Source organism: Leucoraja erinacea, chromosome 10, assembly GCF_028641065.1.
Source record: "Leucoraja erinacea ecotype New England chromosome 10, Leri_hhj_1, whole genome shotgun sequence".
Lineage (NCBI taxonomy): Eukaryota > Metazoa > Chordata > Chondrichthyes > Rajiformes > Rajidae > Leucoraja > Leucoraja erinaceus.
Genome location: NC_073386.1, coordinates 35,713,598 through 35,731,825, shown reverse-complemented (window position 1 = coordinate 35,731,825; position 18,228 = coordinate 35,713,598). Strand labels below are relative to the sequence as shown.

Genomic DNA, 18,228 nt, shown 5'->3' with positions numbered 1-18,228 from the left:
TTCTATCTATGTTTCTAACAGGGGCAAATTGCACGGTTAATGGTTGAAGAAGAAATTTGACCATGATTCAAGAGTAGGTTTGGATGTGCCGAGGAAGTAAGAATGCCAGGACATGGGGATGAAGATGGATGTTGGTGAGGATGAGTTGCCCACATGAAAGAGCTTCCCAGTAATGTCTTTGCATTTGAGAGTGCATTTGCATGACACCTACTTACTACAAGATAGGTAATGGGGCATTTATGAAGGAGGACAACCTGATAACCAATAACCTCTCTGGAGGTAAATCCCAATGCTCGTTACTGAGATTGTATGACTCAAGTCTTGGCTTTTTCAGGAAACTTCACAGCTGAGGAGATGTGAAGACAGCCGCATTCTACAAGTAAATGTTTTTCATCTTAGAGTCGTTGAGTCAAACAGCATGGAAACAGGCCCTTCAGCGCAATTTGCCCATGCCGACCAAGATGCTCCATCTAAGCTCTGGTTTGGTCCACATCTCTCTAACCTTTCCTCTCCTGACTCAAGGCCAGGGATAAATACTTCTGGCTTCTGCTAGAGGTCATGTCGTAACTGATGCCACTGTTTCAACTCTCTTCTGAACCAGAACTGTGAAGCAGTTCCCCACAATCACCAGCGCAGCACAGTGGGCGCAGCTGCTAGTGCTGCTGCTGCACCGTGCCAGAGACCCAGATACGATCCTGACCTCGGGTTCTGTCTGTGTGGAGTTTGCACTTTCTGCCTGTGACCGCGTGGATTTCATCTGCGTTGTCCGGTGTCCTCCCACATCCCTAAGACAAAGGATTTGTAGGTTAATTGTCCCTCTGTAAAATGCCTCTGGTGTGTGCGGGATGCGTGGATAACATAGAACTAGTGTGAATGGGTGATTGGTGGTCGGCATGGCTTCAGTGGGCCGAAGGGCCTGTTTCCCTGCTGTATCTCTACACTAAGTGAAGATGCAGCCTGATTTGCTGAGTATTTTTGCAGCATTCTTGCTTTTCATTATAGGACAATCAGTGCAAGACAACCATGTTTATTATTATTCCTACATTATGCAGGTGGATGATAATTTATCTACAATGCACTCGACAAACAGCAGTGTTATAATTGGCAGGTTTTGATGGATCAGCTAAAGACCAAGTGTTATTCACAACACCAGGGAAATTCCTTCCTCTAGCTGAGTAATGGCTTGGGTTTATCACAACCCCACAAACAAGCAAATAAGAAACAAAGCCTTCTGGAAGCACTCATGAAGTCAGGCACCAACTGTAGAGAGATAAACAGTATTAGCATGTGTAGGAAGGAATTGCAGTTGCTGGTTTATACCGAAGATAAACACAAAGTGCTGGGAGAGATTAGCGAGTCAGGCAGCATCTCTGGAGAAAATGGATGGGTGATGTTTTGGATTGGAACCCTTCTACAGACTCTTCAGACTGAAGAAGGTTTTCAACCTAACATGTCACCCATCCTTTTTCTCCAGAGTTGCTGCCTGGCTAACATTGTTAACATTTCTGGTTAGTTGCCCTTCACAAGAACTAGGTTAAGAAGACCTTGGCTCAATGGCAAATCTAAAAGTCAGTGGTTCTCTATAAAATATTAATTGAGGTTATATGCTCAGGTATTGCATTGGGGCTGGAGCTCATCTCTTCTCTTTTAATGTCAGAGCACGAGTTCCATGCTAAGTGGTCCCATTGTGATTAGTGTGTTCCAGTGTTTGCTGCAGTGTAAGTGACATGTCTTTTGTAATGATTTAGGACATTCATTGCCACCTGTTCCAAGCTGACAAAGCAATTAATATTCACCTCTCTGTGTGTAAAAGTGCCTCTGGGGTAGTCTGATACGTTTCCAATGGGCCACCTGTCTTCTTCCTCTAGAATATATGAAATTGGAACAAAGAACCATGTTTAAGCTGAAGGGGAAAGATTTCAAAGGAACCTGAGAGGCAACATCTTTACTCAGAAGGTGCTGGTCATTTGGAACAAGCTGCCAGGACAGGCTGGTGAGGCATTTGGACAGATACATGGATAGGAAAGGTTTAGAGGGATATGGACTTAGCGCAGGTAAATGGGACTAGCTTGGATGTGGCAATTTGGTTGGCATGGACAAGTTGGACTGAAGAGCCTGTTTTTGTGCTGTAGGACTCGATGATTATGCCTCATGACTACATACAGAATCCCTCCATCAAGCTGAGTACTACTGTCGGTACTAAGAACAGGAAATTGTCACTATTGTCCAATGTCCATTCTACACTCCCTCAAAATCAAAACCTTCCCACAAGCTGTGCGTGGGGCATCTTGATCGGCATGGGCGGGTTGAGCTGTTTCCATGCTGTATGACTCTATGACTCCAAGATGGGTTTTCATGCGGAATCATTGCAGCACAAGGCATGTAGATCAATGTGTGCAATAGCATGCAGAGGCAAAAGCTGCAGAAAAATCTAAATCAAGGCAAGAAAATACTGCAGAAATGGTGTAAATAATGTTCAGTAACCGACTCTCTTTGATCTGTCCTTTGTACAAACAACTTGCTCCCTAGCAACCCTGAAAGCCAATTATAAGTGGATGTTGAGGTCAGTCTGTGCAATGTATGTGTCAGAAAGTTAGGGGTGTCTCAGACTGATGCCACATGCTCTTCACTTGGAATGTTATAATGATACTGTCAATATACTTGCTGTGCAAAGTGAACAGAAACACAAGATTACTAATTACTGCACAATTTGCAAATTAGATTTGCCCAATTTCCCTTGGCTTCTAAAGAGTACATGGTCACAAAATGTGTCACCTTGAGTGGAGGAGAAAGATTAACTTCTGCAAAGTTTTATTTTAAATGAATTGTAGAACATCCAAAGGAGATTAGGAGGTTTTTTTTTAGTCAGGGGATGGTGAATCTATGAAATACATTGCCACGGAAGGCTGTGGAGGCCGCCAGTGGATATTTTTAAGGGGGAGCTGGATAGATTCTTGACTAGTAAGGATGTCAGGGGTTATAGGGCGAAGACAGGAAAATGGGGTTGAGAAGGAAAGATAGATCAGCCATGCTTGAATGGTGGAATAAATTTGATGGGCTGAATGGCCTAATTCTGTTCCGATAACATAAACTTATGAAACATTTTGAAACCTATGGAATGTACTGTCGTTGTAATGTCAGCTTATTTGACATCATCGGGTGACTTCATCGGGTGGCAGCATGTGCGGCAGCCTCGCCAGCAGCTGTCTGTCCTTTCATCCTATTTTTTTATTTTTAGTCTGTCTAAAAGTTTGCTTTGGAGGTCTTTTAGTCTTTTTTATGGGGTGGGGGGGGGGGGGGGGGGGGGTGGGGGGGGGAAATTGTCTTCTCAGTCACTAGCTGGTCGAGGATGCGTCTATTCTCCGAGTCTCATCTTCGCCCCCTCCTCGTGGCCTACCATCTGGATTGGCACGGCCTTTCCTGCCGGAGACCAGCCAGAGCTTCAGCAGCGGCGCTGCACCAAATTACCATCACGGAGCGGGCGATGCCTTACCGGGATGGCCATGTTGAAGCTCCGGAGTGTTGGAGCATTTAACATCGTGGAGCTGTGGTTTGCAGAGCTTTCAGCCATGGGCAGCGCTGATTTTATCATTGCGTTGTCATGGGACCTCTTGTTGGTGTCTCCAGCGTTGAATCTCCACCCAGCTCGGCCTGTGGACTTTGGGAGCCGCGGTCTCCGGTAGGAAGTGGCCGTTTCGGAAAATCCAAGCCGCTGAGAGTGTTCTCCGTTCCGACGCTGGAGCTCTGATCATCCCAGCAAGAGGGCCTGAAGGCCACGACCACGGGTGAACAAAGCGGAAGAGGACTGAACTTTATTGCCTTCCCTCACAGTGGGAAATGTTGATTCTGCTGTGTGGGGATGGTCATGTTAAGTTCTTTTTATTCGTATGGCTGTATGAAAATTCAAATCTCACTGTACCAATTGGTGCATGTGATAATAAATGACTCTTGAACTCTTGAATTTGGGTCTTTAAGTTCCCATTAACAGCAATGTGCTAAGAACTGGATGCACAATTTTGTCAATGGATCAAGCCCGAAGCCTAGAATTGGTGACTGTGCTTTGTCCGCACCCATACTTACCCAGTCTGGATGTTGAGGGTTACTGTTAGAGTCATACAGCATTGCAACAGGCCCTTCGGCCCAACTCATCCATGTCAACCATGATGCCCTAACTAAGTTAGTCCCAGTTGCACACATTTGGCCCATAACCCTCTAAACATCTTCTATCCATCTACCAGATCAAATGTCTTTTAAATTTTGACCAAAGCCTCCTCAGACCAGTGTTTTGGTCTGATCATAGAATTAATACTGTGATGTGCTTGATTTAATCAGGTGCGCTAGATGTAATCAGGCATTGAGTGAGATCGGAAAGTTGTTAAAATTTAAATCTATATTTTGAAAGGTAAAATTCATAGTTTTTTTTAAATGTTAAATCGAAGCACATTTAAACTAATTTAAAAGATCAAAGCAAATTAATTTTAAGTGACATTTACCCTCACATTAATTCCTAATTCTAATACTGGAAATTCTGTTGAAATTAGTGGCGTTTCAGGTCATGGCTGGGATCAGTTATGATCTGCCTTTATAATTGATTTCATTTATACTCATTTGTCACATATACCACAATCTACGTGAGGTATATGTGACAAGAATTAGAGTGTGTGAAACGAACTGCCGGAGGAGGTAATTGAGGCAACGACTACCGCAACATTTGAGAAGCAATTGGACATGTACATGGATCAGACCGGTTTAGATGGATATGGGCTAAATGCAGGCATATGGGACTAGTGTAGATGGGGCATGTTGGTTGGCGTGGGCATGTTGGGCCGAAAGGCCTGTTTCCACACTGTATGTCTCTATGACTCTATGATACCAAGGTATTGTCTTTCCGCCGACTAAAAGGTTTATTTTACTGTGCCTCAATGCACGTGACAATAAACTGAACTAAACCAAATAGTAAAAAACTTTGATTGTGAGCTAATCATACCATACATGAATATAAGTGCAATGGAAAGTGCAAAGAGAAAAATACCAGAGTGCAGAGTATAATGTTACAGCGTTATAGAGTTCCAGTTACAAAGAAAATGCAGATTAAGAAAATGTGTTGCCAAGCTTCTGAATGGTCAACAAACAATTATATTCTGCATTCTCTATCTTCCCCTTTGCTCTATCTATTGTATTTGTTTGAACCGATTGTGTTTACGTATGGTCATATCTGATGTCTTTGAAAAGCGTGCAAAACAAAGCTTTTCGCTGTAGCTCAGTACACGTGACAATAATAAAGTGCAAGATGCTCCCAGCATGACTGGACACCACCGTTGGTGCCCATGTATAAACTGACAGAATCAACCACACCCTCGTCCCACATTCCTGGGTCTCACAATACATGTACGTCCAGTGCTCATTTCAGCTCGGGTCCATTCAGAACCAGCCACTGTTCAGCACAATCAGTTCAAGGTGATCCAAAGGATGAAAATTGGCCCAGACACCAGGACACAACCCTGCTCTTTCTCAAAATTGTGCAACTATTCTATCTTTTGTTTTCCCTGACCTGCATTCCATCCTCTCCTGGAACGATAGTTTCCTTTCAGATTCACGGTTTACTAGACACCCATCATAATGTGGTGTCTCACCCAAATGTCCGCTATTTATGTAAAAACATTAACAGTGAATATCTGCAGAAATTTAATCAATGGGTATCCCACCACTGAATAACATCTTGCAGAAAACCTGTGCATGTATACTTATGCCTGAGAGTCAGGGGAGAGAGAAACTAGATATGAAGAGAGGAGCTTTTCCTACTTTTCATACATCTTGTGACCCTTTTCATACCTCCAGTTTCCCTCTCCCTCTCCCCTGACTCTCAGTCTGAAGAAGGCCTCAACTCAAAAGGTCACCTATTCCGTTTCTCCAGAGATACTGCTCGCCCCACTCCAGCATTTTTTGTCTATCTTCGATGTAAACTAGCATCTGCAGTTTTTTTCCTACACATGTATACTTATGTATACAGTAGATCACCAGGTAATGAGATTAGGACTGAGGCAGTATATGGTGCTTGTAAAGTCTTTCTTGTTTCAAGCTTGTAACCTCAGCAGAACATGATCATCAAACAGAGACTTCTTTGTTTAGTTTTGTTTATTTGAAAGATACAGCATGGAAACACAAGTCCACGCTGACCACCCGTTTACACTAGGTCTATGTTATTCCACTTTGATCCCAGGAATGAGTAGGTTAACCTATGATGAGCATTTGTTGGCACTAGGCCTATACTCGCTGGAGTTTAGAAGAATGAGGGGGGACCTCGTTGAAACGTACCGAATAGCGAATGGCCTGGATAGAGTGGGTGTGGAGCGGATGTTTCCACTAGTGGGAGAGTCCAGGACCAGACGTCATAGCATCAGAATTAAAAGACGTTCTTTTAGGAAGGAGATGAGAAGAAATTTCTTTAGTCAGAGGGTGGTGAATCTGTGGAATTATTTGTCACCGAAGGCTGTGGAGGCCAGGTCAGTGGATATTTTTAAGGCAGATGTAGATAGACAGATTTTTGATTAGTACAGGTGTCAGAGGTTATGGGGAGAAGGCAGGAGAATGGGGTTAGGAGATAGATCAGCCATGATTGAATGGCATAGACTTGATGGGTCGAATGGCCTAATTCTACTCCTATCATTTATGACTTTATGACTTTCTCATCCATTCTCTCCAAACTAGGGGCAATTTACAGGTCAAATAACCTACAAACCCACATGATGTGGGGAACAAGCCTGGGAGCCGAGAGGAAACAAACACAGGCATAGCGTGAACGTGCAGACTCCACACGGACCGTACCAGATGTTATGATTGAAACTGGGTCTCTGGCACTGTAAGGCAGCTGCTCTACTCACTGTGCCACTGTGCTGCTCCCATTCAAAAATTTTCTTAATAATAGTGCTTCTTGATGGATAATACATTATGGTATTGCAAGATTTGGACAAAAGCTAATGCTTTAGCCACAGCAAAATAAACCTGATTTTACTTTGTCAGTTGATTTTAACACAGGTAAGATTAGGATGGCACAGTGGTGCAGCAATAGAGTTGCAGCCTTACAGCGCCCGACACCTGGGTTTGATCCTGACTATGGGTGCTGTCTGTACAGAGTTTGTATTCTCCCTGTGACCACATGAGTTTTCTCCAGGTGCTCCGGTTTCCTTCCACACCCTGAAGACGTACAGGTTTGTAGGTTAATTGGCTTCGGTAAATTTGTAAGTTGTCCCTAGTATTTAGGATAGTGCCAGTGAACGGGGATTGCTGGTCGGCACCGACTCGGTGGGCCGAAGGGCCTGTTTCCACGCTGTATCTCTAAAGTATAAAGGTAGATGATTTCTATTTTCCTATTGACCTCCAGACCTTGCAAATTTCTCCCTCCAGCATATTCTAACACCAAGAAGCCTGAGTCTGCTGATTGAGTTTTATTATCTACTCTGAATTTCTTATAGCCAGCAAATGCTTACAGAGAGGCAATAAAATGTGCATTAGTCCTGTCCCATGCTGAGTCGATGAGAGCAAGAAATAGGGAACTACCCGCAATACTGGCAGTACCAATTACAGGAATTTAATTCAAATACCACCCTTCTCCCTACCCTAAAATATACCAACAGTGCAGTGGAAAGAGAAAATAAAAATCACAATGATTGCAGAGTATCTTGACTTAACTCATTCTCTTTTGGAACTTGGAGGAAAACATGACAATATAACGACAAACTGCAATTCCTAAATGTTTCAGCGGAACAGATATATATTTTTTCATTTAGTGTGCAAATCTAGCAGACTTTAGTATAAAACAGGAACAATGTTGGTCCCAAAACCATACACAGACTCTTTACCGAAAATATTTTATATAAAGGTGATTGTCGCCATGATATTCTGTTTTACCATACACTTGACAATCACAATATTGTATTATGTAGAGAAATTACAACTCAAATGGACATAGATTTTGCATTTTAAAAGCAACTTGAAAAGCAACTTCCCAAGGATCAATGGAAACGATAATGGTACTTTATAGTCATGTGTATTTAAGTACAGTTCAGTAACAATCCAACTATACATTTAGGCACAATCGCACTAAATGTCATAGTGTGAGATAGTAGGCTGCACTGAGTCAGTACACTAGAGTAGCCACATTTTAAGCACCATACTGTACCATTCAAGTCTGTTTAAAAAAAAATGTTAGTTTTAACTTAGTTTGGATCAAGCAGGGAAAGGTTCATACCAGTGACACCTTACTCTGCAGATTTTCTCAGTGGCGATTACAGAAATTGGCTGTATTGCTTCTCTTAAAAATGACCTTTGCCATGCCTGACAAGAATGTCCCTTTAAAATTAACTGTTAATTTAAGCACAGAAAGCTATGAAGAACATAAGCTTGCAATTTGTGACTCTTTATATTGCACCAATTTAATATATTTGCGATGAGCAATTCACAGATTTAATAATAATACTATTTAATAAGAATCAGTAATGGACAACTTCTTCAATAATCAGTGACAGCTTATTGATCATATTAATATATGGTGCTTCACCCATCAACAATGTATCGATAATAATTAGTACAATATCTGATCTAGCAACAATTCATAAATGTGATTATTATTGAACATACAACTCAATAAGCATCAATGATAATAAATTAGCACTATAAACAATTGATAACTTTTTAACATGTAACCCGTATTGCATTCATAACCCATCAGCAACTTACTAATAATAATTAGTATTGGATTTGCAGTTAAAAAAAATGGAGTTAGAATTGAATCTATAATAATTGTGTCGGAGAAACAAAAGAAAGGATATTGGAATTGGAATAAACTCTTAGGAGTTTAGTTTAGAGAAACAGCATGGAAACAGTCCCACCAAGACCACGCTGGCCATCAATCACCCATTCACATAAGTTCTATGTTATCCCACTTTCTCATTCACTCCCTACATACTCGGGACAATTTACAGAGGCCAATTAACTGACAAACCCTGCAGGTCTTTGGGATACGGGTGGAAAATTGAGCACCCGGAGAAAACCTAATTGGTCACAGACAGCCCCCGAGGTCGGGATCGAACCCGATGTTGTGCTGCAGCAGTTCTACCAGCTGTGCCACTGTGCTGCCTAGTCTTGGAATGAATGCAGTGCAGATTCACCAGAATGTTTCTTGACCTCCAAGGAGGTGTTCAATGAGAAGATATGAATTAAAATGAGATTTTATTCTCTGGAAAATGGAAGCTTAAGATATGATTTGATGAGATTTTAGGATTTTGGAAGGAATGGTGAAGGTAAATGAAAAGAATCTTCATATCATAGAGTGATACAGTGTGGAAACAGGCCCTTCAGCCCAACTTGCCCAAACCGGAAATGTGGTGATGGACAAGGGATTTATTTTATAAATCCAAGGGAAATTATTAAGCACTTTGTCACACATTGATAGACCTTTGCCGGCTGGCAGCATTAATTAATGTGGTGAAAAGGGAATTAATAAAATTAATACAGATCTGTCACAAACTCATTGAATGCTGGAACAATTAATTGCTGACACCTGTTCCTAATTTCATTGATGATCGACAAGGACAGACCATAATCTCACAAACGTTAGCCAGCAATGGAAAAATTAGTTATTGTTTTAACATTCTAACATTTTTAAATAGTATTTAGGAGTATTTTGAAAAGAGAGCTTTTACTGGGATGTGATGCAAAACCAAAGTCCACTATAGTGGAAATTTAAAATATGGAAAACATGGGAGAGAGTGGATAGTTTGACTGCAGAGAAACCTTTATTGTGAGTAGGGGAATCAAGAACCAGATGACATAGGACTGAGGTGTGAGGGGACAAATTTAATAGGAACCTGGAGGGCACATTTATCACACAGCTATATGGAATGAGCTACCAGAGGAGGTAGTCGAGGCAGGTGGTATAATAACATTTAAAACACACTTGGAGAGGAAAGGATAAAAGAGGCATGTGGACCAAATGTAGGCAATTGGGACTAGCTGAGATGGGGCATCTTGTTGGCATGGACGAGTTGGGCCAAAGGGCCTGTTTCGGTGTTACATGGCTCTATAACATAAATATCAGGTGCCATTTATAACCAATTAGAGATCAATAATGTAATTAATTTATAATTCATTACCTCCCGATTTTTCAATTTGTAATCAGTTTTAAATAAATCAATGACTCAATTAAGAATTAGAGCACAGGTGTCATCTATTTATGTAATAGATGGATAATAATGAGTAAAAATACCTTCATGTCAGTAAGTGGGTGATTATATGACCAGATTTGGAATATATGAATTCTCCACATCCTGTTAAAACTAGTTTGAGTTTGTGTCAGTTATCTTTAGATCTATCTTGCCAAACCCTTTATGTGAATGCATTGGTTTACTTTAGAAAATATATATTTAATAATACAGTATTTAGACAATCTCTCGATATCTGGATGATTTTAAATAACCACAGGCTCATTGCTGAATCACCACTTGTTGCTTCAGCACAAACTGTAGCTGTTGGAAACAGTTCTGTTTCAGTAGTTCTGATACAAGAATGTCAGTAGTAAATTCTACTGTTATATCCGCAGGGAATACCCCAAACAAATCTACACAAAATCATTCACTCAACCATTCCTTAATGTGATTCATGATACATGTTGCAATTTAATATATCAAAGACTACAACTTGTAAGGTTCCAAGCAATGTGTTTAAATGGCTCCAGAGGATTCATTTAAAAAAAATGAAAACTTAGTGGTCTCTGCTTATCATTATTGAATTTATCTGTGTTCTGTGTTTGAAATGATGTATTTTCATTTGATTGATATAATGCTGCTGAATGTTTCTGTTCATATCAATAGCTGAAGACGGCCCTGGGCTCCTGTTGGATAAGGCTTATTGTCAAGTTACAGATGCAGTTGATAGTTTGGGTTTGAAAGCTACATTAGTCAATGCAACAGAAATGTGTTTTCTTATACCACTATTAAATAAACTGAATGATACGATTAAATTTTGGAAAACGCTTCCACTCTCATTGATAGGTAGAATTAACGCTATAAAAATGACTTTCTTACCACAATTAATATATTTGTTTCAAGCGATCCCAATATATATTCCAAAATATTTTTTCAAAAAATTAGATTCCACTATCACTAATTTTATATGGGACTACAGAACACATAGAATTCAACGAAAGCATTTGTGCAAATCTAAAGAAGTTGGGGGTTTATCATTACCTAACTTTATATATTACTACTAGGCAGTGCATATTAAGAACATAATATACTGGCTGGATAGTTCCACTCAGCAGTTGGAGTGGATAAGAATGAAGAAAGAGGAGTGCTATCCGCACGATATAGGAACGATCCTGCTCTCACCGATAAAATTGAATAGTATAATATATAAGAAGAACCCAATTATTCACAATATAATAAGAATTTGGAAACAAATAAAAGTATCCTTGAAATTAAATAATTTATCAGTACTAACCCCACTATTGAACAACCCCGCATTCAAACCTTCTCTCATCGACAACACATATCAACAATGGGATAGACTGGGGATTAGGAAAGTAGGGGATATGTATGAAGTGGGCAAACTGTTATCATTTCAACAATTAAAATTAAAATTTAAATTGAAGGATAATCAATATTTTAAATATATACAGGTATGTGACTTTATGAAGAAATATACACATAGATTTCAAACTATATTTTTAGATCGTTTAGAAGAAGCAATGAATATTAAGGCTGATTCACAAAAATTAATATCATACTTTTATAATAATATATTAAATAGAGAATCACCCTCAACAGAAGCATTAAGGGAAGATTGGGAACAAGAGCTAATGATAAAGATCTCGAAGGATAGATGGGAAAAGTATTTGATGAATACACATAACTGTTCTATTAATGCAAGACATAATTTAATTCAATTCAAATTATTACATAGACTATGTTATTCAAAAACGAGGTTGAATAAATTTTATCCAAACGTCTCTCCCAGATGCGATAAATGTTTGTTTCAAAACGCTAATATAACACACTCATTTGTTGGATGTACAAAGTTGAATAAATTTTGGAGTGATATATTTGATATATTTACAAAGATTTTCAAGTCAAGAATAGAACCCAAAACGGAATGGATTATATTTGGAATAATAGGAGAATAATAACCAATTTAAATAAAGATCAAAATGTTTTTTTTAATTATGGGTTAATAATTGGAAAGAAATTGATACTTAAATTTTGGAAAAATAAAACCACACCAACTGTTAAAATGTGGATCAGGAATATGATGGACATAGCACGCCTTGAAGAAATGAGACTCCGACTAATAGATAAATATGACCAATTCTTAAGGAGTTGGTCTCCTTTCATCGACTTTTTGGAATCATGTGATGCAGCGGTACCGTAAGGATTGCTGATTTCAGTTCATGACGCGGATAGAGCTACATCTCCGAATACAGATTTGAAAAATTCTCTTTTAAGGGGCCTTCTCTTCTATTTCTACTTTCCACTTTCTCTCTTCCTTTTTTTATTTTTTATATACACACTTCACGTTTTTCTACTCTCTACCATCTATTTTTCCACTTTTTCCCCTTTCTATTGTTTTCTTTTTCTTGTCCTGCTTACTTCCTTCTTATAACATAAAACTAGAGGTTGTACATAGAATGGATTACGGTATTACATAGTTGGCACCTAAAATTAGGTGCCACTGTACTGTTTTGTGCTGTATTAACTTCTAATAAAAAAATAAACAAAAAAAAAAAAAAAAAATGTGTTTTCAGTTATTCTGCCGGAATTTTATCAGTGAACTAATAGCTAACTCTTTGCCTTTAATTGCAGCATAACTATGTCGACCTGGCGGTGGGCGTCTGATGACAGAGCCGTGATGGGTGCCGGGGGTCGGATGGGCTTGCCCGTGGGTAGAACAATGAGGGACCTGGTGTGGGAGAGCTGTCAAGAACAAAGAGGGCCCATTAGGACTATAATGAACACTTTGTAACCTTGTCGACCGCGGTCGACTCTTTACATACCTTGTGTATGGTTGGCAAAACAAAGAATTACGCTGTGACATGTCACAAGTGATAATAAAGTATCATTCATTGTTGATAAATGATTGTTGTAGCATTAGCATTCGATTCTCTCAGTAGATGTGTACATTAGGGAAGCACAATAGTGCAGCCGGTAGAGCCGCTGCTTCACCGTGCCAGAGACCCGGGTGCAATCCTGACCTCGAGTGCTGTCTGTGTGGAGATTGAAAGTTCTACCTGTGACCACATGGGTTTCCTCCAGGTGCTCCAGTTTCCTCCCACAATGCAAAGAAGTGTAGGTTTGCAGTTTAATTGGTCTCTGTACATTGCCCCTAGTGTGTAGGGAGTGGATGCAAAAGTGAGATAACATAGAACACAAAGTGTGATGGTCATTGTTGACTCAGTGGCCGCTGGTCCTGTTTTCATGCAGTGCCTGTAAATCAATCCTAAATTTACATACAAACATTTGGATGATGAGCATTATGTACATTCAGAAAACAAATTGCTAATTTATTGGTACGAGTGTCAGGTCCATCACTAATTCTTTGTGAATACTATAAGGATTAAAGATGGGAATACAACAAATCACAAACAGATGATAACTAATTGAAAGATACAGCATGGGAACAGGCCCTTCAGCTCATCAAACCACTAATCACCCATTAACACTAGTTCCATGTTATCCTATTTTCACATTCACCTACAACTCTACATGTTTTTTGGATGTGGCACTTGGAGGAAACCCACACAGTTACAGGGAGAACATGCAAATTCCAGCAAGACATCACCCAAGGTTATGATCGAATCTGGGTCTCTTGCACTGTGAGGCAGCACCTCTAGCAACTGCGCCACTGTGCCAACCACTGTTGCACAACATGATCTAAATACATATCCAAGTAAATTGTGTGCTGTAAACTTCTGAAAATGTTTTACATGGTAAATGTTACTGTTTATTTGCAACAATCTTGAAGTTACATGAATGAAATAACTTGCATTAATGTGCTGTCATTACCAGGATGGAAAAATCAAATACTAGGGGGCATAGTTTGAAAGTGAGAGAGGCAAAGTTTAAAGGAGACGTGCAGAGAGAGTGATGAGAGCCTGGAACATTTTATTGGGGCCAATGGTTCAGGTAGATACAATAGTGGCAATTAAGAAACTTTTGGACAGACGCATGGATATGCAGGTAAAGGAGGGATATGTGTTATGTGCAGGCAAATATGATTTGGTCTTTGCATCATGTTCAGCACAGACATTGTGGACTGAAGGGCCAACAGAGGTCACAGCCTCTGAGAGGTGTCATAGAGTCAGACATTGTGGAAACAGGCCCCTCAGCCCAACTTGCCCACACCAATCAACATGTCCCATCTACACTAGTCCCACTTGCCTGCGTTTTGCCCATATGCCTCTAAGCCTGTCCTATCCATTTGTCGAACGATACTAGAATGGTCCACCTGCTTCACCGTGAGGCCAAGATACTGGCCCGCAAAGTCAAGCTCAGAAGTCAACTATGGGAATGGATCTGCCGGCTGTGGCCAGGCTAGAGTTCCAGTGCCCAGAACTTTGACCTGACGATCAGCCACGGAAGTCCCGATGAGGTCAAGATCGGCCACCTCACCCAGTCTAGACGCCGCATTTTCTGGGGAACTGCTGTAAATTTGTCCGGAGGTGCCGGATCACCAGTTGCGGTGGGCCTGCACCCCGAACAATGTGGAAATGGGCAAATTATTTTCTTTAGTAGTGGAAGTGTCATCTAAACGGGTCACATTCATTGCCAATTTACTCAACATTTTCAAACCTTCCTCTGCTGAGATGCACGCATCTGGTGCTCACAGTACTTCTGAAATTCAAAAGCTTATGGCAAAGTATGGAGGCATCTTCATGTTGAGATTCAGCAAAGCCCAGAGTGTCCAGTATGTACACCCCACTTAACGGAATAATAAAAACATTCAGTCCATTAGCTAAAGTGAGCAACACCACAGATGTGTTAATACGCACTGTGGCAAAAATCTGTCACAGATTATAATTAGCAAAGAGACAGTTTACTGGTGATTATCCAATGGTATCTGGATCTCCATTGCAGTAAAGCACAGGTATTGATTGCTTCAATGTGTAAATGCATACAAGAAGAAGAATGCTGAGGGCCTCCCGGTCAGAGTGTAAATCTACAACTGAGAGCAGATCTTACGGATGAGACTAAGCATTGCCTGCCGGGGATGAGAGGTGTAACTAACTGTGTGTTCTAAAAGATACATCTGTTTATAATATCTCAGGAGATATTTCTGTGGTATTATTGAGCTATCATGTTCTATTATTTTAAAGTCTGACTGGAAAATAGTTAGTCTATATGGCAAATTGCTATAGTTATGGAAGGAGATGTATGTCTACCCTGCCCAATAATTTAAGTTCCATACACAAGCCAGGAAGAGAAGTTGTTCCCAAAACAACCAATGTGATGATTACCTACATAAGTTGTTCATAAAGTCCATAGGTTATAGGTGCAGAATTAGGCCATTTGGCCCATCAAGTCTACTCTGCCATTCAATCATATCTCAATTCTCCTGCCTTCTCCCCATAACCCCTGACACCAATACTAGTCAAGAATCTATCAATCTCTAGCTTTAAAATATCCATTAATGGCCTCCGCAGCTTTCTATGTCAACGAATTGTGGCAATTATAACCAGAGAGCAGCGCTGAACTACAATCAACCTCTTTCGTGGCCCCTTGGACTATTCTTGATCCAACTTTGCTGGCTTTACCTTGTACTAAATGTTGTTATCTAAACATTCGATTGTAATCATGCATTGTCTTTCTGCTGACGAGATGCACCCAACACTTTTCACTGAACCTCCGTACACGTGACAATAAACTAAACTGTTACAGTAACTATTACAGTTATGAATTCCCAGATCCTTTCTAAAGGCACAATCTTTTATTAGACTCTCCCATTAGTGGAAACATCCTCTTCACATCCACTCTATCCAGACCTTTAACTATTCGGTAAGTTTCAATGAGGTACCCCCTCAAGTTTGTGAAGTTCCCACGTTTGTGGGAGTGTTTTGAGTGAGACGTTTTACTCCTTCATACGCACTGAAGTTTATGGGCCGCGTGATTGGAGGTTTCGCGTGGATTTGCTGAAACTTTATTAATTTCGCACATGCATTTTGTGCCTTGACAACACGATCTCCTAACGAAGGCCCAAGTCATCTGTGCATTCCCTGGTACCGGCAGCCACAGAGGATCCCGCAAAAGCTTCATATACCTCCTTTTCCGTTTTTCCCATTCTGTGCATCATTTGCCCCTCCCCTCCCAAAGCGACACATTCAGATCTTGTCTTATGCCCGCGGTTCCCAGAAACCCCTGTCAGAAGTTGTCATCTCTCCCGTAAATCCGAGGCAGGCAAGACTGAGCAGGCGCCGTGTTTTAACCGTGCTCCGAAGGATACTGCCTCTTCGTTCATGTCACCCAAGCCTAGATGCTCGGGAGAGAGAGAGAGAGAAAGAGGCAGATCTCTCTGTCGCTGACCCGAGGAAAACCATGACAGCGACACACACAACCGACCATAAATAAATAAATAAATAAGCAAACACAATGGCAACCACGTTTACCCTGGTTCAGGGAACGTCAGCCTTTCTACACACACACGCTGGCCTTCCCATATCACACGCCCTCCTTCCCAGCCTTAGAATTGGCCGGGATTACTGCGGCACTCACTCACCCAAGACGAAATAAGGAAGCTCCGTGTTCTCCAAATCGTCTACAACCACCACCTCTCCGGGGAAATCGTTCCTGACCGAGAACAGGAGTTTGGGCTCGGCCGACAGCGAGGTGTGAATGCTCAGGTCGTTCTCCCGGAGAAACGGCAGCGCCGACACGCTGACCGTTTTCACTTTGCACTCCCCATCCGTGGAGTGCTCGCTATCCACCGCTCCTAGTCCGCTTCCCAGCATGGTACACAGCGCTGTCCAAACCAGCACCAGAGGCAACGCCATGGTCCGTTCTCAGTCCCTATCCCCGGCACAACAACAAGAGCAAGCGGCCCAGCCTCCTAAGGTAATATCGCTGTATGCTGACAACTTGAAGAGGGGAGCTTCCAAGCAAATGCTGGCTGGCGACAGAGCGCCTCGGCACACCGTCTGGAGCCTCTTCCACCCTTCAATGTAACCCCCCTCTCCTGGTCACCTGGAACCGCAGGGGGCGATCCGGGCTCTGCACTCCCTCGGCCCTGCTCCTTAATCCCGTTCCCGTGTTGTTTGGTGCCTTTATTTTCTTTTCTGCGGGGGGGGGGGGGGGGGGGGGGGGGGGTTGGGGGGAGGGGGGGAGGGGGGGGGGGAAGGGGGGGGGGGGGGGGGGGGGGGGGGGGGGGGGGGGGGGAGGGAGAAGGAGGAGGGGGTAATCCACGTGTAAAAGGAAGAGAGAGAGAGACAGGGAAGTGATTTCAACAGAGCTATCTCCAGCAAGAAGCGGCCGCGACGACTCTCTCTCTCCAACCCCGACAAGGACTATCGGTAGGCGCTGTTTCTATGAATAAGCACCACCGTTCACCAACCCTTCCCGCTTCGATCGTGGTAAGTGCTAATCCCTCTCCACCCCCACCCCACACACACACCACTAACCACCGCACACCTATCGTCCCGCGCTCTCCCAAACCACCGGTTTTACCCGCCGGCCACTTCAGTGGAATTACACCATCTCCCTCTTCTCGCTTGTGATTTAAACAAATAATAATTTCTGCTAATAGCCTGAGATTCAAGTGCACACCTGTCCTGGTATCGATTTAAATCGACACCTGTGACAGTAATTCTCTCACTCGATCACCTCCAACAACAACAAAAAAAGTCTCCTCTGGAATCGACGAGAGGCGTTGCATCCTAGGTATCGGTATGGAACAAGCGATTTCCCCAATCAATTAGATAAATGTATTAGGACTTGCTGTTTAACATTGTATTGAGCGTTCGGTTACCTTGAACAGGTGTCATGCACTCAACAGACAGACACTACTGTTGAGATGAACTGATGTTTTTAAATCGTGATGACATTTTATTGAAGAGGGTTGACTTTGAAGTCGATACCAGTGTAGAATTTGACATCCAGTCTTTCGTTTAACTGATGTGACTTTTAACCCAGGTGTGTGTGTGTGTGTGTGTGTGTGCGCGCGTGTGTTTATTTGTGAGTGAAAAATGAT

General features: G+C 41.7%; 2 protein-coding genes across 2 annotated transcripts in view; one reads left to right on the top strand and one right to left on the bottom strand.

The window, feature by feature from the left end:
* The window catches only part of astn1 (astrotactin 1), a 1,772,582-nt gene extending 1,755,277 nt beyond the window's left edge, over positions 1 to 17,305 (bottom strand). Inside the window, exon 1 of the mRNA XM_055641960.1 lies at positions 16,762 to 17,305. Within this exon, the coding sequence (XP_055497935.1) occupies positions 16,762 to 17,035 (274 nt within the window). The 5' untranslated portion in view covers positions 17,036 to 17,305. The remainder of the gene's footprint in view (positions 1 to 16,761) is intronic.
* A 60-nt stretch (positions 17,306 to 17,365) lies between these two features.
* LOC129701029 (BMP/retinoic acid-inducible neural-specific protein 3-like) overlaps positions 17,366 to 18,228 on the top strand; it is a 116,693-nt gene continuing 115,830 nt past the window's right edge. The window contains exon 1 of the mRNA XM_055641955.1: positions 17,366 to 17,611. The gene's annotated coding sequence lies outside the window, so the exon portion shown is untranslated. The remainder of the gene's footprint in view (positions 17,612 to 18,228) is intronic.